Source organism: Drosophila persimilis, unplaced genomic scaffold, assembly GCF_003286085.1.
Source record: "Drosophila persimilis strain 14011-0111.01,24,50 unplaced genomic scaffold, DperRS2 tig00000002-arrow-pilon, whole genome shotgun sequence".
NCBI classification, from domain to species: domain Eukaryota; kingdom Metazoa; phylum Arthropoda; class Insecta; order Diptera; family Drosophilidae; genus Drosophila; species Drosophila persimilis.
In genome coordinates, this window is record NW_020825289.1 from 18,006,938 (window position 1) to 18,029,177 (window position 22,240).

General features: G+C 46.5%; 8 protein-coding genes across 13 annotated transcripts; 3 read left to right on the top strand and 5 right to left on the bottom strand.

Moving 5' to 3' along the window:
• Positions 1-568: 568 nt before the first annotated feature.
• On the top strand, positions 569-2,949 carry LOC6592766 (nuclear pore complex protein Nup50). The gene is made up of 3 exons (XM_002017782.2): positions 569-832; positions 896-2,454; positions 2,521-2,949. Exons 1-3 carry the CDS (start codon positions 622-624, stop codon positions 2,857-2,859), a joined length of 2,109 nt encoding a protein of 702 aa, XP_002017818.1. The 5' UTR covers positions 569-621; the 3' UTR covers positions 2,860-2,949.
• LOC6592765 (coilin) lies at positions 2,848-5,267 on the bottom strand. Its single transcript, XM_002017781.2, has 5 exons — positions 4,991-5,267; positions 4,840-4,925; positions 3,433-4,778; positions 3,171-3,368; positions 2,848-3,104 (listed from the first exon to the last, which is right to left on the bottom strand). Exons 1-5 carry the CDS (start codon positions 5,123-5,125, stop codon positions 2,971-2,973), a joined length of 1,899 nt encoding a protein of 632 aa, XP_002017817.1. The 5' UTR covers positions 5,126-5,267; the 3' UTR covers positions 2,848-2,970.
• A 204-nt stretch (positions 5,268-5,471) lies between these two features.
• Positions 5,472-7,311, top strand: LOC6592764. Its single transcript, XM_002017780.2, has 2 exons — positions 5,472-6,124; positions 6,204-7,311. The coding sequence occupies exons 1-2, from the start codon at positions 5,550-5,552 to the stop codon at positions 6,673-6,675; spliced, it is 1,047 nt and encodes a 348-aa protein (XP_002017816.1). The 5' UTR covers positions 5,472-5,549; the 3' UTR covers positions 6,676-7,311.
• A 31-nt stretch (positions 7,312-7,342) lies between these two features.
• LOC6592763 (snRNA-activating protein complex subunit 3) lies at positions 7,343-8,674 on the bottom strand. The gene has a single exon (XM_026986188.1). The coding sequence runs from the start codon at positions 8,672-8,674 to the stop codon at positions 7,499-7,501; it is 1,176 nt and encodes a 391-aa protein (XP_026841989.1). The 3' UTR covers positions 7,343-7,498.
• A 76-nt stretch (positions 8,675-8,750) lies between these two features.
• On the bottom strand, positions 8,751-9,404 carry LOC113565143. The gene has a single exon (XM_026986190.1). The coding sequence runs from the start codon at positions 9,225-9,227 to the stop codon at positions 8,751-8,753; it is 477 nt and encodes a 158-aa protein (XP_026841991.1). The 5' UTR covers positions 9,228-9,404.
• Positions 9,405-9,612: 208 nt separating this feature from the next.
• Positions 9,613-11,920, top strand: LOC6592762 (polyadenylate-binding protein 2). 2 transcript variants are annotated; one of them, XM_002017778.2, is made up of 6 exons: positions 9,613-9,838; positions 10,007-10,215; positions 10,456-10,857; positions 10,938-11,071; positions 11,148-11,218; positions 11,506-11,920. In XM_002017778.2, exons 2-5 carry the CDS (start codon positions 10,117-10,119, stop codon positions 11,188-11,190), a joined length of 678 nt encoding a protein of 225 aa, XP_002017814.1. In that variant the 5' UTR covers positions 9,613-9,838; positions 10,007-10,116; the 3' UTR covers positions 11,191-11,218; positions 11,506-11,920. The 2 variants fall into 2 exon arrangements, with proteins under 2 accessions (XP_002017814.1, XP_026841306.1); XM_026985505.1 differs by having other exon boundaries at positions 9,615-9,838; positions 11,151-11,218; positions 11,506-11,918.
• A 453-nt stretch (positions 11,921-12,373) lies between these two features.
• LOC6592761 (general odorant-binding protein 99a) lies at positions 12,374-13,052 on the bottom strand. Its single transcript, XM_002017777.2, has 2 exons — positions 12,953-13,052; positions 12,374-12,880 (listed from the first exon to the last, which is right to left on the bottom strand). Exons 1-2 carry the CDS (start codon positions 12,995-12,997, stop codon positions 12,491-12,493), a joined length of 435 nt encoding a protein of 144 aa, XP_002017813.1. The 5' UTR covers positions 12,998-13,052; the 3' UTR covers positions 12,374-12,490.
• Positions 13,053-14,476: 1,424 nt separating this feature from the next.
• LOC6592749 (phosphatidate phosphatase LPIN3) lies at positions 14,477-20,181 on the bottom strand. Of its 5 annotated transcripts, none has more exons than XM_026986987.1 (11): positions 20,002-20,181; positions 19,723-19,931; positions 19,518-19,655; positions 18,319-19,434; positions 18,153-18,252; positions 17,833-17,961; positions 17,554-17,731; positions 17,271-17,491; positions 16,707-17,207; positions 16,540-16,643; positions 14,478-15,166 (listed from the first exon to the last, which is right to left on the bottom strand). In XM_026986987.1, exons 1-11 carry the CDS (start codon positions 20,179-20,181, stop codon positions 14,971-14,973), a joined length of 3,072 nt encoding a protein of 1,023 aa, XP_026842788.1. In that variant the 3' UTR covers positions 14,478-14,970. The 5 variants fall into 5 exon arrangements, with proteins under 5 accessions (XP_026842791.1, XP_026842788.1, XP_002017811.2 ...); XM_002017775.2 differs by lacking the exon at positions 14,478-15,166 and adding an exon at positions 15,511-16,152; XM_026986990.1 differs by lacking the exon at positions 17,833-17,961 and having other exon boundaries at positions 14,477-15,166.
• Positions 20,182-22,240: the final 2,059 nt, after the last annotated feature.

Sequence of the window (22,240 nt, forward strand, 5' to 3'; positions counted from 1 at the left end):
TTGGTTTCCTCACACAGTTTTTTTTATTCATTTCCCGGACAAGTTCACACTTTTTCTCTGACATTATATATCGTTCACACTGCTTCCTAGGGCTGCAAACTTAGATCCTCAATAGTATCGAGAAGAAATTGAAATTTTTCAGTGCTGCCAATTATTTAAAGAACAGCGGTTGAGGTGGGTGAGTTAATGGAGAGAAGAAAAGGATAAAGGATAGAGGAAGACGTTTTTTCTTTAGGTTATATTTATTCATTCCAATGCATGGCAAAATTTCCTGTTGAAACCATAGAGACCCCGCTGTTAATTTAAAATTCACTGGAACTTCACGCTGTGCATAGAGATGATCACAAACCCGAATTAGAGAGAAGTAATCATATAGCTATCGTAAAAAACCATCGACTCAAGTCATAATATGTCTAATATTTTATTTCCTAATTTTTTATCCCTGTTTCGCCATAGTATGGTTAGTGAAAATAGCCTATAAACTGTTTCTGGCGTAATTCTAGTGTAATCTAAAAACATCGATATTTTTTCTGCAGTCTACACGCAGACATCGATGTTGACATCGATGTTTCTCCAGCTCTAATCGTGCGGCCAGAACTAGGAAAAAAAAATTGCAATCAAATGGCTGGGAAACGGCAAGCGACGTCAAATCTTAACCATGATAACTGGGACCAGGAGGAAGAGCCCGAGGACCGTGGCACCTTCAAGACGGCAACACAGGAGGAGTTGAAGACACGCGTCATCAAGAAGGCGCGCCGCTCTGTTGCCGGTGCATCCACAGATGGCGGGGACACTGCAGCCGCATCGAAAAGCATTTTCAGTGGATTTTCAGGCAAGTGCAACAGCAAAGAAGCATTATTTGATTAACCCTAATGTTGTATTTAATGGTGTTCAGGTTTTGGTAGGCCGGCCAACGCATCGGCTACAGGCTCGCCGTTTGCATACCTATCAAACCAGACGCCGGCTTCTACTAGTGGCGAAGCGCCGAAGACCACATTTTCGTTTTTAACTAGTTCCAGCAACACCAATAAAAAGCAAGATGGCGAGACAGCGACCCTTGGCAGCAGCATCAGCTCAACGGCCAGCACCAGCGATGGTACTGCTCGATCCTCTTCAATATTCGGCAACGTGTATGCGGCTAAAAAGGATCCCGAACCGTCGGCGGCCAGCAGCACTACTACGCCAGTTTTTGGCAACGTACCAGCGGTTAAAAAAGATGCCGCCGTTCCTTCGTTCTCCTTCGGGAGTGCAACAATGCCAGTAAAGCAATCAACAACTGCACCAACTTCTATTTTCGGCAACGCGTCAGCTGCTAAAAAAGATAACGCCATACCTTCGTCGTCCCTTGGAGAAACCATAGCAGCAACAGCAAGCACCACTCCTTCCGCTTCAATTTTCGGCAACGTGTCTCCTGCTAAAAAAGACGTCAACATACCTTCGATCACCTTTGGAGCTAGAAAATCGGCAGAAAAGGTTTGCACAAGTACCACAGATGGTACTACTCTAAACACCTCAATTTTCGGAAAGAGTTTGGCGGCCAAAAAAGAGAGCAATGCAGAAACTTCCAAGCCAAGTAGTAAACCATCGCCCAGCAAGACAGCCGGCAACACAGTACGGAGCTCCGAATACCGAGATAATGTGGCCGATTTGAACCGTGATCTGCTGAAGTTTCTAAACGAAAGCCTGGACAAGAGTCTCTACTGCATACTGACTCCCGTATTCCAAACATATGACAAGCACCTAAAGGAACTGCTGGACGAGGAGAATGCCAAAACGAAGGCAAACTCTCAAATGAAGGCCCCAGTTCCAGCAGGATCGACTCTGCCGGAAATGGCGACTATCCCAACAACGCCAGTCACCGATACTTTGGGAAAAGTTCCGTTTTCCTTTGGCAAACCTGCCACTCCCGTCACTGGCTCGTCGGTGCCCTTCTCCGCCAAGAAGCCAACTTGCACCATTACCAGCGGCAGCACAGCCACCACGACAACCACACCGCTGTTCTCCTTTGGCAGCACTCCAGCTGCAGCTTCTCCGAAAATACCTACCTCCACTTCCACCCCTGGCATGATGAGCTTCTCGCCAAAGCCTTTGGGGGAGAGTAAAACTGAAGATGTGTCCAAGCCAGGCTTCTTTAGCTTTGGAGCTAAGGATAATTCCAGCAACAAGGCCGAAACAGCTGCCGTGCCACTGAAAACAAATGGCTTTAGCTTTGGATTCAAGAGTGCCGTCGCCGATGACAAACCTGGCGGTAGCTCCTCGCTATTTATGGGATTCGGAGGTGCACCTTCAGCGGCTGGAGGTGATGCCAAGCCTTCTGCCGGTTTCTCATTCACCCCAGGAGCCACACCCTTCTCCTTTGGCAATATAAAGCCGCCTGCAGCAGCTACAGAGTCCGCTGGAAACACAGAAGACCAGGATGAAGAGGACCAGCCACCGAAGGTTGAGTTCAAACAGGTAAATACATACATCACTTGAAATAATCCCCATCGACAGCATGTAAAACACTGATATACTTTCCAGGTCATCGAAACAGATGCCGTGTACTCAAAGCGCTGCAAGGTGTTTGTAATGAAGGGTAAGGATTATGCCGATCGCGGAGTGGGCACGTTGCATTTGAAACCAGTGAAGGACTCGGCGAAGGCACAGTTAATTGTTCGTGCCGACAACAATATTGGTCAGGTACTGATCAATCTTATGGTCGGCAATGGCCTGCCCTGCCAACGCATGGGCAAGAACAATGTAATGATTATGAGCCTGCCCATGCCGGAGGATACCAAAGCGGTGTCTATTTTACTGCGCGTTAAGACCGGCGAAGAGGCCGACGAGCTATTGGCGAAAATCAAGGAGTACACCAAGTGAAGGGCCGCATTTTTAATAAATCGTACATTTGCATGTTATTTGATTGTTTATATAATTTACAAAGCTATAAAAATAGAATATCAGAATGTATGTAAACGCTCGTTGCATTATTTAGGCTCTGGGTACGACACGTTTTGCTTCAATCAGATCGATCATATTGACCATTAAACAGGGTATATCTTCGCATGAGTCGTCTAAGCTGTTGCAGTACTGTTTCAGTACAGGACTGATGCCTGGAGGAGATGCTGGAAGATAGAGAGAGCACATACAGACATCGGATCGGTAATTGAATTGATAATAGTTTTTCTTACATATAACTTGCAGTGAAACGGCTTTGGTGCGACGATTGATGTAGGTACAGCTAGCAGCTATAACTCCGGTTAGCCCCGATCCCATTGACTTCTTGATCTTCCTTAGCTTGAAGAGTATTGTGTCGCCCCTTTTTGGCAAATCCTTTAGCGGAGATGCGTTTTTAAACATGACCATCGAAGAATCATTTGCCTGAGAATCTAAAAACATATTTGTTCCTTAATTTGGAGGAGTCTGAATTGAATATCATAGTTTACTTCTTACCATTACTTGGGACATCTTGGGGGGACACTTCCACGTCAGAGTCTACATCTACACTGGTGTCATCTAGCACCATGACATCGTCCTCGGAATCACAGTCTATAGCGTCGGCACAAACACGTCTGGGAACCGTTTTCACATCTACTAAGGGTGCCACAGCTTCTGTTGTAGCTCCAGCTCCAGCTATAGTTGTAGATTCATGTTTGGCGGTCTTGGGAGTGGCCAATTTAATGTGTTCACTGGAATCTGTTTGCTTTTTCTGGTATTTTCTAGGGATATCTTGGGCGGGTTTCGATTTGATTGAAATGTTGTAAGTGCGCACTTTGTTTGAGTCCAGCTCCATTAGCGGGCAACGAAACGAAATGGGCCGCGGTTCAGGGACTAACAATGTGGAATTTTCCTTTGCTGTTAGGTCTGGCTCCTGTAACTCTGATGGGCGGGGAAGTGTAGAGGTAATTTGAAGACTCGAACTGCTTATTTGATATTCGGCCATAAAGGAATTGTGAACTGGGGGGTCCTGTCGTATGACTTCAGCTTTTCTGTTATCATCGTCATCAGAACTTGACTGATCGCATTCGGAGTTATATTGGGGCATTGGCATCGTGGTTTCATTTGTTTCAGCCTTATCATCAGCAGCGGCATTCGAGGAAATTGGTTGCAAAGTCGATTTATTAGAGCGCTTTCGCTGATTCAGCGAGGCATTGGAGAGTAGCTCCACGTCTTCACTGGTGTTACATGAAGGATTCACCTTATCATCAGCAGCGGCATTCAGAGGAATTGGTTGCAAAGTCGATTGTTTTTTCTGTTTGAAACGCTTTGGCTGGTTCAAAGTGGAGTTAGATAGTGGCTCCTCGGCTTCACTGGTGTTACATGAAGGATTCACCTTATCATCAGCTGCGGCATTCTGAGTAATTGCTTGCAAAGTCGATTGTTTTTTCTGTTTGAAACGCTTTGGCTGGTTCAAAGTGTTGTTGGATAGTGGCTCCTCGGCTTCACTGGTGTTACATGAAGGCTTCACCTTATCATCAGCTGCAGCACTCAGATTTATTGATTGCGAAGCCGATTTGTTTTTCTGCTTGAAACGCTTTGGCTGGTTCAAAGTGGAGTTGGAGAGTGGCCCGTCGGATTCACTGGTGTTACATGAAGGATTCACCTTATCATCAGCTGCGGCACTCAGAGAAATTGGTTGCAAAGTCGATTTGTTCTTCTGCTTAGAGCGTTTTGGCTGATCCCACGGGGGGCTGCAGCGTAAGCTCTCGGTTTCATCGAATGATTTCTTGCGCTTCTTGCTTGTCTTTTTGCTTCCTTCCTCTAAACTGGTGGCTGGTGGTTCATGGAAAGAGAAGGCCCTGCAACGCATCGGATCGCCTTTAGAATAATTGTTTTTAATACCGAGATTAGTTCACTTACTTCAATCCAGAAGCATCTTTGAGCACCCTCAGAGACTCCTTGGGCGGTAGAAAGTATCCTGAATTGGTAAGCAAACGAATATCTTTCTGCAAGAGACATCTGTAATGTGAGTATAGCAAACTTTTTGAATGGAATGTTTGTTTCCGCATACCAAATTGAAGAGGACCTGAATGTGCTTCTGCACATCCTCAATAGTTTGCCACGTGCTGTCGATCAATATCAATGCGTTCTGACGCTCGTCGCTAAAAAAGAATGTAAGGTTCACCTTCATGGTAAACGCTTCCATTGTTTCATTTATTTTTGATTTTGAAATGGAAAATGCTCCCTTCAGTCTTCTTCTTTTCGTTCCCGTACGAAAGGCATCCCTGGTTGCGCCAGCAAAATATTTATTTTCACAGCACTCTATTTGGTTTTTAAAATAAATCCAACAATGGAATTCAACAACTTATTTAGTCAACAGGGACTAGCTTTAATTTACTGTGCGAATTTTGCATAGAAAACTCGGGACGGGATAAAACACGAAACGAAATCACGATATCGATAGCAGATAAAGCAGACCTGCATACCGATAGAGATAGGCAATTCTGTTCTGTATTTCCAACGAAAACAAATCTTATCAATAAAATAAATTGAATGGAGTAGCATTAATCATAGCTCCGATTAGGTATAATGATGTGATACAGACACGAGGATACTGTTCCAACTCAAAAATGAGCAACGGTGACGACACTCAAAATAACCAGAACCAGGGCGGCGATGGGGGGGAGCGCTCTGCTGTGGATTCAACAAAGGAAAAACGAAGTTGGTTTCATTCCTTGACCAGACGGAAGAAGTCCGACTCTGCCCTGGTCGCCCCGCCCACTACCAGCGACGCTGTTGCCCAGCCATCTTCCCAGATGCAGAATAATAACAACGAGCTCTGTGTCCCAAATGCATCTGGCTGCTCCGGTGGGGATGCATCCATGGTCATCGGCAGCACCAGCAGCAGCAGCCACAGCAATGGGGGAACTCTGCGTAAGCGGAAGGACAAACGGAATGTGTTCTCGCGTCTACGAAAGAAGGTGGGGCAGGGCTTGAGCTCCCTGCGAAATTGGAACTCCATGGGCGACTCCGACTGTGACGGAGGCACCACCGACGCTACTTATGAGTTCCTTACACCGTCCATTTGCGTTGAGCCCACATTGCCATTCACCCACGATTACTTGCGTTTCATCCAGAAGAAGTGGCTGAAGCGACAGGACACGCCAAACGAGGTCATGTACAAGGCCTGTTCGGAGATGCTCAAGTAAGCGCAACATCATCATATTTCGATCATCGATGATGACTCATATCTCGCACTCTTTGTGGCCTCATTTGTATTTCAGTCAAGTTTGGTACTGGGGCGAGATTTCCAGGCGAGATGCACAGCGCCAGCTCAGCGACAAGCCGACCGGATCATTTCTCGTTCGCGACTCGGAGACAAGCGGGTCCCAGTTCACACTCAGCTTCCGTATTGTCAATGTAACGCTGCATTACCGTCTTGAGTATAAGGATGAGTTCTGGAACTTTGAGGAGCTCAAGTACGCGTCGATTGTGGAGATGATCGAGGACATCTTGTATCGTTGCACCAACGATAACTTTGTGTGCTTCGTCAAGGTGCCCAATGAAATGCAGCCGCCCTTGCCGGTGATTCTTAAGTACCCCCTAAGTCGGTACCAAAACATGCCAAAGCTGCAGGACCTGTGTCGGCGTGTCCTCCAGCGGCAAATGAGTTCCGAACAGCTGGCCAACCTGCCAGTGCCAGTGAAAATGCGGGAATACTTGTCCGTAGAGCGCGAGTTGGTCTTTCAAAGCTAAGTACAGGTTGCTGCAGAGCATCTGCTGGTTATAGCTTTAAAAAACGGAAGGGAAACGAAGGCAAACATGTAAACCAAAGAGGGTGACAGACAGTTAATGATATTTATTGGGATTGTGTTGCTTGAAATGAATTCAAAGCAACACATAAGCAAAAGCAAATGCAGATTCAATGTTGGCCATATGTATGTTTTTTGATGCATTTCTCTTCGCTCCAAAGTTACTAAGCGCACCGAATTCTTTACGGATGTACTGTACTGTACGTGCACAAGCCGAGTGTGGTGTGTATGCTTTTACTGTATTTGATATAATGATAAGTAACACGCCCAACCGTATCTAGGATACGAGCATACCTATGCCTATGCTATATACTATATACTGCATATATGTGTATATGTTATTGGCCAAATCACTCAATTGATTAGTTTTTCATGGGTCTTGGTCAAATCTGTACTATTCTGTACACAAACAGATACCTAATATTTGTAAATTCAAGACACTACACATGAATGTATTAACCTTAGCCTTAAGTCAGACTCTGATATTGTATTGTACGTACAAGTATTCGCATTTTTTTGATTCCTAGCGTCGACACAAACAAATCTTTTCACTAATCTAGATATGGTTGCACATAACAGAATTTAGGAAGCTTGACATCTATTTAAATCCAATTACTCTTGTTACAATGTGTGTGTATTTTATTAAAAACTATAAGAATATATCGAATAACTCATTGAATGTATTGCTGTCTACCGAGTTCGCAAATAAAAACGAAACCAAATATACAAGAAAATCACATTCGCTTGTAGTTATTTGATGGTATATTTTATGTTGATTCTAAATCCACGCTATCCCCGCCATCCTCTGGGGTCTTTCCATCCTCGTTCATGGCCTCGGGGCGATCATATATGCGATAGGCCTTGAATTGGCCCACCTTCTCGCCGTTCACATAGTGGAAGCTGAGGAAGCATCTGCGGCACAGGTATGAGGGATCGTGCAGCTGACGCAGTGACTTCTCGACAATGAACTCGTAGCCACGAAGGCCGCACATATAGCAGCTGCGTCGATTATAGTTGTTAATGGCGCGCACATATGGATAGAGGCTGTGGTCCAGGAGGTGGCCGCCGTTGGCTGGCAAGACCTCAATTTGTGAAAAAACAAACAGATGCTCGCAATTTCCATGGTGCAGGTAGTGCAGAGGTGCGCCCGGTCTCACAGTGAGGTCGATGATTCGTGTGCTTTCCATATTTTCCACCTTGAACTGTTCGCCCTGCAAGCCCTGCGCCTTCGCGGCCCATTGGAGCACTGTCTCCGAGTAATCGCAATTATCCGGATTCCGTTTGTCGTTATAAAAGGTATCATAGATGAAGAAGTAGCCCGGATTTGTTTCAAGAGTTGGCAAAGGCGCATCTGGATCCTTACTTATGTCCACGAAACGCTTGCCATTGCAGATGCAAAAGATCTTGTCACGCAGCTCCGTGAGATATGTGCTGCCAAGGCAGACAAATTCCTCGGCAAACACAGGACTTTCCAGCTTCAGTCCTCGGTGCGTGGCACGTGCCGGCCGATAGAAGCGGACTGTAATCAGTAGTTCGGGTGATTCGAGTAGCCTGGCCCCGGGAACACTATTATTCCCGGATGGCGGTGGGACTAGTCTGTAACTGAATTGGGTGCGTCCAAAGGAATTCTTGCGAGAGTTTTCCTTGTGCACGCTAAGGGCTGTGTAGAGCTTGGGCACATCCCGGTCGGTCATTGGTTTTACTAAATTTGAGCGAACGATTTCAGCGCCGGGCTGAAAGGGATGGATGCAGTTTTCGTCTGGCGAGGAAATCAGATCTAATGAGCAACTTTTCTCCACATCCACGGACACCGGCGAGGTAGGTGAAAAGAAAAACGGCACTTCCTCTGTCTCGCCAGTTGCCTTGGGCAGTTTTTCTTGGTAATCGGATAGAAAAGAGCGTAAATGTATAGGTCGTTCCAGCGTCTCGAGATAAATTTCCATGATGCTAAAATGAGAAAATCAAAAGGTTATAGTTGATCCGTGTGTCGGAAGGGGGACTCCATCTGACATACCACTCTTAATGCTCCTCTCCGAACTTGTTAATAGCTTCCTTATAGTTGATATTCAGCTTCGTTTTCGGCGGCGTTTCTGTTTCTTCGGTAGTGGTATCTGGCACCTTTGTTGATTTTTCAGGATCTGGCGGCAAATTCTCTATGTAAACCCGCTCAAAGGAAATGACTTTGTCAGACTTATCCAGATACTGATACTTTTGTCGACAGGACGACTCGAAAAGCGGGTCAGCCGGCGAACGATCCGTGGCTTTTTCGAAAAACACATTTGTTCCCAAGGAGTGCTCGTAGGTGCCTTTGTAAATGCAGCCATTTACCTCCGCCAAGGGGCTGTCGCTTTCAACTCCTATAATTTTAATGGCAGAATTCTCGTGCTTCAGCAGGTGAGGTGGTAATTGGTTTTTAAAATCCGCAAAAACCAAGTACTCGCTTTCCTCGTACTCAGAATCAGAATCATTCATAATTTTATTCTGAATTTTGCGCATATTATTCCAACAACATTACACATGCCATGATTGGAAGGTTGATATTCACCGATTTGGATATTCGGTTCGCTATTATTAGCGAGCTAGGACCCTCAACCGTGAAAATATAATTTTCTTCGATAAATTTTCTACTACAATATTGGCCAATTGTGCTCTTTTTTATTGGATTCTATCTATAATATGCTTAAACATATTACTCAGATCGACGAAATTGTACACAATATAAGATTCTTTATGTGTTAATTACACGATTTGCTACGTGGCAACTACACAGGGATGAAACTCGAACAGGGACACCTGTAAGTGTGTCGGAATATATTCGATATACTCGATATATCAACAACGAGCAACCCTAGCAACGAGGCCGAACGAATATAATTTCGGTGGCAAAATTTTCGTGTGTTCTTTTTGAAAATAATAACAAATTGCGCATTTTAAAACTGAGGGAAATAGTAGTTTAGCCTGTTAACAAACGTAGCAGCACATCCAACAAGAATCGTTTCTCGGAAATCTACAAATAATATTTTGTACAGTGCGTGCGTCGAATAGACTGGGCAGCGGCCATTTTGAGCAAAGGCAAAACGTCAGCACCCTTTGTACACTTTTCCTACGTGAGTTATGAATTGCTAAATCGACACGCCGTGTAAAGTTTTTCTGGCATTGTGCAATACTTTCGAGCAATGAACTAACTAACAAGTGAATATTTGTGTCCAAAGATTGCTAATTTAATTTTCTCTCACTCTCTCGTTTGCGGCCGCGCCGCCCTCTCTCAATATCAGTGAGCTACGATAAATACCGCACTTTAGAAGCCGCCGAGAGCTTTTACGCTTAGAGTGAAAAGCTTGCTGAACGTAAACAAAACCAAAAACCACTCACAAAAATTAGCAAAATGGCTGATGAAGATATCTCATTGAACGAGGACCAGCTCTTGGAGTCGATGGAAGAGACCAATGGCGAGCAGGAGACTGAAATTGTGACAGAGACTGAGGTAAGTGGGGTTCGTTCGGAGGAGCCAAACGAGTTTTGTATTCGTTTTGCAAAAGCACAGAGTTTCTCGGGAAAAGCTTTTGGCGGCACAAAGCTCAAAGCCAAAACGGCAGCCATTTTCGAAGCGTCGTTGCGCGTCTCCCCATTCATTGTCTGCAAAGTTTTGGGCGTTCCAGAAGTATACTCTTAATACAGCTAACCAATTTGCATTATTCCCATATTAAACAATTGTGCAACAAAGGAGGAAGGCAGTATGCAAATCGACCCCGAGCTAGAGGCTATCAAGGCCCGTGTCAAAGAGATGGAGGAGGAGGCAGAAAAAATCAAGCAAATGCAGTCCGAAGTGGACAAACAAATGGCCGGTGGATCCACAACCGGTCTTGCTGCAGTGCCGCTTTCCCTCGAGGAGAAGCAGGAGATCGACACGAGGTCCGTCTATGTGGGGAATGTGGACTACGGAGCATCTGCGGAGGAGCTCGAAGCACATTTTCATGGATGCGGCACCATCAACCGTGTCACAATCCTGTGTAACAAAGCTGACGGCCATCCCAAGGGCTTTGCCTTCATTGAGTTTGGCTCAAAGGAGTTCGTTGAGACGGCCCTGGCCATGAACGAAACCCTGTTCAGAGGTCGACAGATCAAGGTGAGAGAAAGCTTCCTCATGACTCATTTCGAGTATTGGGAATTATTTTGACATTTTTCTGATTTTATGTCTGATTCCAGGTCATGTCAAAGCGCACAAACCGGCCAGGCCTTTCCACCACAAACCGCTTTGCCCGCGGCAGCTTCCGAGGGCGAGGAGCTCGTGCCTCAAGGGCTTGCTGCCATTCCACCTTCCGAGGCGCACGTCGAGCAATGTAAGTGTGGCATTGCCAACCATACAGCCGTTCCCCCGAGTGGAGTGCGCTAATTCCGGTCTGTGTTTCGTTTCAGAAGGGGTTACCGCGGCCGTGCCAACTACTATGCTCCCTACTGATAATTGTTAAATAGAACCCACTAGTAAGGTAAGTCCACCATTTCAATCCGGACTCGTGCGAACCGAACACCGAACTGAAACTCTGAACAGAAACTGTGCTAACTTTGGGGGGACTACTTTCCACTTTCCACTTGGCAGTGGCCGATACTATTCGTATAGTATAATTGTATGTTACGTGTATATGGACCGACTGATAGATATTACCTGATCAATGCCAAAGCCAATGCCTGCAGCCTGCATGGGGCGACTGATAATGCGTGCATTTGCTATGACCACACTGAATATTTCTTTAATACAATCAATGTTTGATTTCAGATTTTTTTACCAATTTATTTCAAAAAACATTATTTTATTGCCAAACTTCTTTGCTAAATAGAAAACAAATAAAATAGAAAAGAAAAGAGAAAACAACCCAAACAAGAGAAAATGCCAGAAAAAAATTAATAAGAATTGTTTTAATAATAATTTAAAAAAAGAACAGCGGCAAGCAAATATATTTACAAAACAGGCGAAAAAGAAGAAAACAAAATCTACAAAAAAAATCAACATGGACTTGGCTATAATGTTTTTTGAAGCACCCAACACCAAACACCCCTCTTTTCATATATTTTTATTTTCAAATAAAAAATCAAAAACCGAACGAAAATAAATCAAGATAATCCAAACAAAAAAAGCATACAACTCGAGAGAAGTGGAGAAAATATATATAAAAGAGAACCACAAGCGAAAAGAAAAGAAGTTAAAAGATGGCAAAAACTCGAGTAAAAGAAGGATGAAAAAATTAAAATGCAATAGACTAAAAGACGACAAAATACTTGGAAAATAAATAAAATGAAAACCACAAAATAGATAAAAGAGAAAAATAATGAAATTACCGGTCTTACGTTTATATATTCGAAAAAAAATATATAGAGTAAAGAAAAGAAAATATTGCATTTTTCTGTCAAGAAGAAGAAACAAGATGACAAATATAAACGAATTAAACAAGCAAGCGTTCACGCCTTTCCTTTGGGCGGGACAAATTTGGGAAATAAAACCCTGCTCCTCCATCAGCCAGCCAGACAGCCATCCAGCTAGAAGAAGGAGCAGCAGCAGCAGTAGCTGTGCCGCAGCCAGACCAGTCAGCAGCAATATCAAACAAATAAATTATTCAAAACATGTTAAAGAAAAGAATAAAGGATACTTCATTTTCATTTAAGCACTTTATTATATGGCTTTTCTTTCAATTGTAGAAACTGCAGAGCCCGAGAAGGCCGTTCGGGATTGCTAGATTCTAAGATTGGACGGCGTGTCCAAGGTCCTAGTTCTTCTGGACGGCAGCCTGAACCAGGGGCAAGTTCTTGCCCAAGAAGCACTTGAAGCCACGGAAGGCCCAGGCGTTGGCGCTAGACTTCTGCTCGTTCTTGTCGGCGCACTTCTCGATGTCGGCCTTCAGCGCTGCCTTATCCTCCTTGCCCTGGCCCAGCTGGGCCACCAGATTGTCGATCTTGAACCCCTTGGTGTCGTCGAACAGATCGAACTTGTGGAAGATGCACTGGATGTAGCTGCGGGTGATCTCATCGTCGGGATACTCGAACGTCTTGTACTTGGCCACCAGCGCCTCAGTCACCTTGTTGGCCTCGCCGCACTCCTTGCGGACAGTCTGCAGATCCTCTGCGGTGCGCAGTTTGTACTCGTCGGCGGCAGAAGCCTGTGTTATATGGGGGATTAGGGATTAGCGGATAAGAGCTCCCTCTCTCCGTCATCATTAGATGCTACTCACCAGACCGATCACGGCGCATAGCAAAATGGCAACGGCGTTCTTCATGTTTGCAAAGTTTTTTTTGTTCTTTAAGATTGGACTCGGCTTAGAATTGGCTGCTTGCTGTATGCTCTCCAAGTGGAAACTGTTGTCTGTGGACTGCCGGGCTCCATCTTTTATACCTTCGCCGCGTGTGGACGCTGACGCCGACGCCTCTGCCGCACTCAATTGTGGGGGCGGCGATTTTCGAGTGGCGCTCAATTGAGTTGCACTCGCTATGAATAATTTAAGCCTCATTATGGAATTTTTCTCCGTTGAATTAGAGCTCAACTAAGGAGGCTATAACCTGGACATATCGCATATATAGATAGAGATTAATTAGTTAGGGATTCCTAGGGCTATTCCTAGCTGTCTCTGAGCAGCACAGAAGCCGATTCTCCCAATTATTGGTTGACCCTGTCGCCGAGATCATACATAAAGACCAGGCTTCTGAATGAGTGGGCTTACATGTAACCTATAACATATTTGAGCACTGGGTACACGCAGCCGCTATGCAGCATGTGCATAAATGTACATTTCGTTTTTAGAAATTAAATCAATTGCAGGCATCTACCGAGAAATAACTAATTGCAATTAATTCTCGGTATGCCTCATCCAGAGTATCGTAGTGCCGTAGAAGGATGGCCGATCAGCTGTTTTTTGCCCCCCTGTCCCTGTTGGAGCATTATTATCATAAACAGAGAAATCTGTGGTCTGCAGTGGGGCTACAGCTAAATCTTCCTACTTACGAGTACTTAGCATAGGCGTCGGCTGTGATAAAGGGGGGACTAGTAGAAAGTTCCAGAATATAAATACTCAATGACCCCAGTAAAACCAAAGTAAGGCAGAAACGTCGCCCAGCGGACCGAGGGGCCCTGCCGCATGACGCGCGATTCCTAAGAACAACATCTGTAGGGTAGGAAAATTAAAACTAAACTGAACCAAAAGAGCATTCTGTTTACGAATTTGGGACCCTCCTCACGAATTCTATGGCTAAGCCACTGAATTTGTGGTCAGACGACCATTTGTGTCACTTAAAGTGTCCACTTTGTGGTTTATGTATGCCTTTGTATGCCAATATGATGCTGGGATGCTGGATGATGGGTACCGTCTACCGTGCATTAAATGAGCATTAATTGAATTGGCAAAATTACGCTACCAAATGAAATCTGCCCCCCTATGAGGCTCCTGCAAAACGCACACAGAGCATTCCCTCACCCCATCATAGACGAGTTGTGGTGGTCTGGCCGTCGATTTCTGCACCCACATTTCAAAATTTTCCACTGCAATTTGAGTTTTTCATGGGAACTGGCGACAGAGAGACGACACTGTGGTGCCTGCCGGCCAGGGCATAATCAGCTGTAGATCAGGTGTCTGTCTTTTCTCTGGAAACGTACCAGACCCAGACCCAGACCTAGAAACAGGAATAGGAATAGGACACGTTTGTTTAAATTTGAAGCATTTATTTGTATTGAATCACACTATTAATTAGATTAGGCATATTTTAATATACTCGTATATAATAGGTAAGGTATAAAGCATAGTTTTCAGAAAAACTCCAAATAAAAACCGTCATCACAATAAACTAATTTTAAATGATCACATACGGAACATAATGAAATCATAAATCACAACTCCAGACCGGCATTTGGAATACACATTCTTTTTATATTCCATCTTATTAAACTCTAAGAACTTGCACGAGTCTGAAAGGAACTTACAGTAAGGGTACAGCATATCTAATTCTTTATCAAATAAGGAAACTCAAACAAGGCGAAATGGCGGGTTGCGTATGGGGATCTTGAATCCTTGCTAAGCTTATACAAACGACATATCGATACTCGTATTTTTGGTAAGCACATCTAGAATTTGAAGCTAGGTAAATCAATTTCAAATGGATCCACGTGCTATATAGTTTTATAGTTGCACATATAAATATATATATATATAGTATGTATTGGGGGTATGAATCTATTTATGTTATGTTAGTGGTGTATGATCTACTTCTCGGGAATGGGTCGCAGTGTGGCTTTATCAACGTTAGGGCTCGGCGGTACCAGCGCCGTCTCCAGCTCGGGTATAACCAGGTCGGGTATGGGGTCGCGCCAGTAGTTGAAGTTGGAGAATTCAGTGGCGGCCTCGTCGAGCTTCACCGGGGGAAATAGCTGATCCACAATGTACGTCATGCTGCAGTATCTGGAAGAACACGTGTCAGAGAGACGGATCGGATGAGTGGGGTAACTATGATAGCGCTACTGCTGCAGGAGCCCCCAAGCAGTTGGTAAAGGGTGATCGAGAGGGTGACTTTGTGCGCCTCCCAAGAGTATGCAACCGCATGGGAGCATGGGAGCGTGATCGGGCGCCTCAGCCTGTGCTACGATTTATAGATATTGCAATTACGTGCCCGCCTGGGCTAGGCGTGTGTACAAATGAACAATATATGTACATATTCCTGATCTCCATCGAAATACGGAGCCTTGGTGCACCTAAAACTCATGCCACATTTTGCGCAATCGATTCGAAGCCACCAAAAACAAATGTTTCCATCACTGCGAACATATTGATATCGTTTATTGGGTATATGGCTATAGATATAGTAGGATAGGACTATATCCAAAAGGTACTTTTCGTTCCGCTCTTCTTCCTTAAAGCTAAACATTTAGGCCTGCTGCTGCTGAGCAAAATACTTTCAAAACTTACGACTGGCCCGAGAGCTTCGCCCCCCGGCACTACTACACAACAAACATGGGACACGGACACTCCTAATAGCTCTCTCAGAAAACTCTTATCACAATTCATTCATCATCATTTCATTCCAGCTGCCCACAACCTTCTAAGAAGGACTAGGGCAGGGTTCTGGTTATGGTTACATGGTCTAGGAATCCAGCCACGTTAGGTTGCCGTGTGAGGGCAGCAAGGCCACTTCGTTCTTGGTCGACACACGGCGGCTTCGCATAATGATGATGTCATCTGCCAACTGCTCGGCAAAATCATCATCGTAATCATCATCGTCGTCATCGTCACTCAGATCGGGCTCTGCATCCACATCGTAGTCATCGCTAAACTGTAGTTCGTCCTCCAACTCGTCGTCGTCGAACACATCCGTGCGGTACTCGTACTCATCATTGTGGGTGAGCAGGGGAAAGTACTCGTCGACTTCTAGCGACTGATTGATGTAGCCACTGTATAAATTTGACAACCGAAAAATGCTTGAATCGATCGATTGATTGATTGATTGATTGATTGAGTAAAGTGCGGCTGAGAAGGAGGAGGAGGGCAGTATAATGAATACAACACTACACAGTCAGGAGAGGAGGAGAGGAGGATACATTCAAACGCGTGTGGAGATCTTGAGGCGACACCTGGCGGTACATGATGGAGTTAATACGATCGATTGGCTTTTGGTTATCGTTATCGTGATTATCGCTTGCATTATCGAATGTGTGGCATGAGTTTTTCAGTTATCAGTTATGGGGAAAACACCGGAACCATATATGTGTATGTACATATGCAGATACATGGGAGATACAAGCTAACAGATACAGATCTGTAGTCCGCCCGCTACTTACGAGGATTGGAATGTTTGGGTCAGTTCGTGCTTCAGCTCGCCCTTGGTGTTGATGGTGAAGATGCGCATTATAGGAATGCCCACAGCCCGATAGGCCCAGACATCCTGCAAATAGATCAAATGGTGGGGTCAGCTGCCACTGACACTGATGGGGCTCCATGCACTTACATTGATCCGGTTGCCGTAGCCGGCGTAGAAGGGCTCTTTTTCGGGGAAGAGATCCCGAATGTCCGACAGGCAAGCGATCTTGAACTGCTCCGGCTTCTTCTCGATAACCTCGCGATGGAATGCCGATATCAGGGAGGTGGGATTCAGCAACAGAGGCCCATCGGGCAGCTTCACATTACCCTGCCTGATCGAGCGCAGATACTCGCGTGTCAGTCGGGACTGGCCGATGGCACGGGCCGACAGGTAAAGCAGCTTATAGCCGTTCTGCTCGATCTTCGAGAACAACTGTGCCACTCCCAGTTGGGCCCAGTCCTTGCCGACCATCGGCAATATGTGGCCCAGCACATCGGACCTGGTAATGGTCCCATCAATGTCCGAGATCACCACCTTGTCGTTGTGCTTCCAGCGGTACAAGTAGCACTTGCAGCGCGACGTTCCCTGGTAAGCAGTCGTCACGCTGAACTCGATCTCGTTTGTGCCCTCTTTAAGGTTTAGTTTTTTCTGCGAATGGAGGAAGACGGTTAAGAGTCTGCTATGACGCTCGGGCGTAACTCGAGTTCTTACAATGGCTGCCGAGCTAAGGCGCAGGGATTTCTTGTAGCGCTCCTTGGGTTCATCGCTCTTGTTTGTGGCGCCAGTCAGCTCCTCGAGGTTGTCGACCAGCGCCGAGGTGTTCTCTGCATTCTCTGCCAGAGAGTCGCTCTTGCTTGGCGTCGGCTCGCTATTGTCCGTGGGGGAGAGTGGTCGTGATGTTTGCGTGGCTACAGCTGCAGCATTATCACCATCTGAGGGAAAGGAGAATACAAATTCCAATTCCACGGTCAGTAGGGGGGCTTCAGGATCTTACCTTTCTCGTCTTTGCTGGGGGCTAAGTCGTGGCTGACACGGTTAGGCGCCACATCCTGTGGGCGCCTCCAGCTCCACCAGTAGCGCTTTGTTTGACCCGCAGGCCCGGCCTGGGCAGCTTCGGGCATTTCCTGCTTACCGCCCTCGCCAGTTTGCGACATGAGCTGTTCAATGGCATCCTGAGGAGCAGAGCAGAACAGAGTGGAGTGGGAGAAACATTAGCAGAGCAAGGAGCAAGAGCAGGAGACTCACACAAAAGAGGCTGGACAGTGAGACTTACTTCGGTTAGTGGCTTCTGGAAGGCAATCATTGTCATTACAATGGGGCATGCTGCCGTCCAGGGATAGTATTTGCCATTTAAACGTACGACTAGGTTTGGCGATGAGAACAGACTGGGGTTTGCGCATACCTGCTCGGGCATGGCACGGCACAACATAGGCACAGGCACAGGCATTGGCATTGGCAATTCGTATGAGGGCATGGCATGGGAAAAGATGTAAAGACTTGTTAAACGATGCAACAGGCAATGAGGCGGTGCAGGTGCAGGTGCAGCAGTGATGTGCAGCGTAGTCGAACACAGAGCACAACGGAGATACTTACGTCCGGGTAGCTGACCAGATGACGGTCAAAGTCCTCCTCCGAGGGGGGGCCTCCGTGCTCTGGCATGCCAGTCATGGACATGGCCACAAAGTCCAAATATCTGCAACACAAAAAGAATGGCGTCTAATTAGTCTCTGAACGAGTTTCCTTAGCGGAAAACTCCTACTTTTTGTCACGCTGCTGTTTGTTTTCATCAAAGTCCGAGTCCATACTCTTTTGACCCTCCTCCAGGGAGCTGGGCGAGTGTGGCAGGCTGGTGCCGTTGCCGCTCTCCCGATCTTCCTCCAGGATCGTGGCTGTCGAGCCCTCCTTCAACTTGGAACTGGGAAAATAGAGGGCCGCCATCTCCGGATCCATGGATTCGTTCAAGTCGGATAGATATATGTCTCCCGCCTCGTTGCCGACCTCTTTGCGCAGCCGATTGGCCTTCTTCATGAAGCTAAACACGTTGCTGAGCATCGATTGTCGATCAACCTGCTGTGCATCGGCTTCATTGATCGACTCCGTTTTGGCCTGGTCGGGCAGTTCGCCCCAATTCCAATTGGCAGCGGTCTGGTCGAATTGGCGCTGATCCCGTGCCCGTATCGTTGTCTCCAGCTCGCTATCGCTCTGAAAGGGGCTGGGGGGACGGTTGGTAGCGCCGCCCGATGGCCCAGTGATCTCTGTATCGCTGAAGAAGTACATATCCAGGTCTAGACGCTGCTTCGCCGTTGGGTTTGCGATTGCCTTGGGCTCGTCGTCCTTCGCGCTGTCGATCCCGGTGTGGGCCGTGAGCAGTGAGGCTGAGGGAAGCTCGTCGTTGGATGAGGAGTTGGCCGAGTTGTTGGCGGCGATGATCGCCACGGCGGTGGCGGGGGCGGTGGCATCGCCCTCATCAATGTTGTCCACTGTCGCCACGCCCTCCTTGGTGGTGGTGACGTCGCCGCCGGCAGCGCTACCCACAGAACTGCTCGAGGAGTTTTTCCGCTGTGCATTCTTCTTCATCTGCGTCTTCTTGCGCCGCTTCTTGGTCTTGCTCTTGGACACATCTTTGACGACCTCGCTGGCCGCCACCGAAGACACGGTAATATCGGCTTTGGGCTGCTCCTTTTCCTTCTCCTTTTCCACTTCCTCCCCCGCCTCGGGCTGCCTATCTTTTTCCAGCTCTGCTTCTGCTGGCTTCTTCTCGCTCTTCTCCTGGAAGAGCTCCTCGTGCTCCGCCCACTCCTGACGTATCTTCTGTGTGGTGAACTCCTTGAGCTTCTCACTCAGATTGCGCCGCTCCAGTGTATTGTCTGTGTGCCTTTTCGGGATTACAAGAGATCAAATGGTTATTTTGGTCTGCTCAACCGGATGCCAAGAGAGATACGGAAAGCACTTGTCTACCTGCGCTTCGTGTAGTCAGAGGCCTGATTCTCGAAATGATTGCCATCTGCGGCCGCTTCCTTGGGCTCCTCCTTGGAGAAGTCAATGGAGTTGCGTCGCGGCAGCGGCAAGGGAATCTGCAGCTCCTCGCTAGCGTTTCTAAAATGGGTTGGCAAATGAATCTAGCGCTGGTGGGAATCTGCCGTGGGCTTTGGGCTTCACTTACTTGTCGGCTGTCACACCGCTGATGTCCTCCATGGTGTCGTTGCCGTGCTCCCGCAGATTCATGAAGCTCAAGGGTATGGGCGATGTGGCCAGATTCGCTGGCAGCTCATCGTCGTCATCCTCGAGGCATTCCTCCACAAAGAAGGCCTCGCCGGCGTCGCCCAACTTCATCTGAATGTCCACGGGGGCGCCATTGATTTCGATATCCACCTGTGGAGAGGCCATGCCATCGATTGTCTTATTTCCAGTTCCAGAGTTCAAATATTTGCGATCTACTTACCACCTTCTCGCGACTGCGCAGCACACCCATCTTGCCGAAGCGCACATGGAAGGGCGAGCACTGGAACTCCCCGTCCTTCTGCTCCACCACGATCACATCGATGGCCCCCGTCAAGGTTGCCGCATTGATCTCGCTGTAGAAGTCCCGGAAGTTGCTAAAGACGCGCGCCAGGCTGTTCATCTTTGATCTGATTTGGTTTCCTTTCCGTTCCTTTTGGGTGATTAGGCTGATTTGGCAATTCCTCGTTCTCCTCCCCTTTCTTTGTGGTTGGCCTTGTTCTAATCTTCTTGTCTAATCGCAATCGCACCTAAGAATGTGTTGCTTCTGCTGTTTTAGTGTGTTCCCTGTAGAGTTTTATATGGGGGCCATTTTTATTGGAAGGCGGTCAAATACGCCGCTTCTTGGCGGTGGACTTTGCACACTAAACTCTCGCTGAATTGCGGCAACTGTAAAATGGCATTGCAAGATTGAAAATATGAGTAATCTGCACCGCTTATTTCTGACATTTGTTCCCCCGTTGGCAACGCGTTCACAGTGCCTTTTGAAAATAGACAAATTGCATCAGAGTGCAAGTGCATCCCGTCCTTTGGCTGTTGAAACCGCAACAATGCCCACAGAAACAGAAGAACTTTTGCATTCAATTATTTTTAGCTTTTTTTTTTGTCTTTGTTTCTGCTTAAAGTGCTCAAAGTCAAGGCGTGTTTGAATGGATAGGGGGGTGGATGGGTGGTAATGGGAAGGCAAACATACAAAAGCCACATCCCGCCATCCACAGGGGTGCTGCATGCGCGAGGTGGAGGGGACAGCACAGCCTTTGTTTAATCATGTATTGCGAGGCAAGTTCAAGGTAGGACCCCGACGACCGACCGCTATTATTATGCCATCTGTGGCAAAACTATTTATGATTACCGATTTATGAGTGTTCGTTCGTTCCCATCGAATTGGTGTTGTAAAAGCCCCTCTTATCAGCTGTGGTCACCGATTCCAGTATTCCAGTGAGTGGCGTGATAAAACATGGAGTAAGTAGCGTCAGAGCAGGGTAGGGTCCCCACCTCTGCTCCATGTGTTCCTGCGTGTGTATTAATCATAGCACAGCACGGAAAACATCATGCGACGTACACATCACATCGAATAAATGAATCTACGTTCACACAAGAAGCAATGAGCGAAAATAGCGAGACACTCAAGCACGGGAATGGAGTTCAATGTCCATCAAGCCAACCGAACAGAACATTTGAACAATGGTTGTACTTTCCAGCTAACAATCTGGCAAAGATTAATGCCAAATCAGAATGATAAGCGAAATTCCATTCTCAAAAATGCTACTTCTTATGCATATACTCGATTTTGAGCTGTGCTCCCGAATCACTGGATGCGAGATCAGACATCACAGCCGATCACGCCATCTGTCACGCGTTGTGGGCCCTGCCTCACTTTCACCTGCGAAACTGCAGAGCAAAGCCAAACAACATTCGATGGAAATGGAAAGAAGCCCAAGGAAAACGCATCCCGAAGCACCGTAATTACACAATTTTTAGAGAGAATCGGGCGGGGGGGCTATAACAAAACTTTAACAGAAATGTAGCAGACAAAGGCCAAGGCACTCATTCGTTATCCATTCAGAGAACGGACGACAAAGGAGTCGCATTTCGACTCTGACACAGCTCTGACTCAATTCCAGAAGATAAAGAAGTTTCAAATGCAGTACGAGATATTGCAACTTTTGAAAGCTCGCCTAGTTTTTTTCTGTTTGAAACTGATCAAATCGCGCTGCCAACGGTAATCACATGCCCAGAGTTCAGTGTTTATTTGAGTTATATTATTTGTAGGGGTCTGGTCTGGGGTTCTGTTGAGTCACGATCAAAGTCCAGAAAACACTCGGAGGAAATCAGAAGGCAAGCGAAAGAGACGCGCGCGCGCGAGCAAACAAAAACAAACGCGGGGCCCAAAGTCTAATAGAATAGAGGTGCTTGCTTGCCAAGAATTCTGTGGCCGACCCGAATGCAGACGTATGTTCAACGTTCTCGAAGCCATCTCTAGTATAATGGAAATTTTATTTCACTTATTCGCTACACATGTCATATGCAGTGCGCCACTACACTACACTACCTTGCTTTCGATGTGTATGAAATATTTTATTATGGTTTCAGTTCAGTTTTCAGCAGCAGCAGCAGTGTGTTTGTTGAGGTGCCCTTGAAAACACTAGCGAGAAACTATCACAAGTCTCACTCTATTTCCT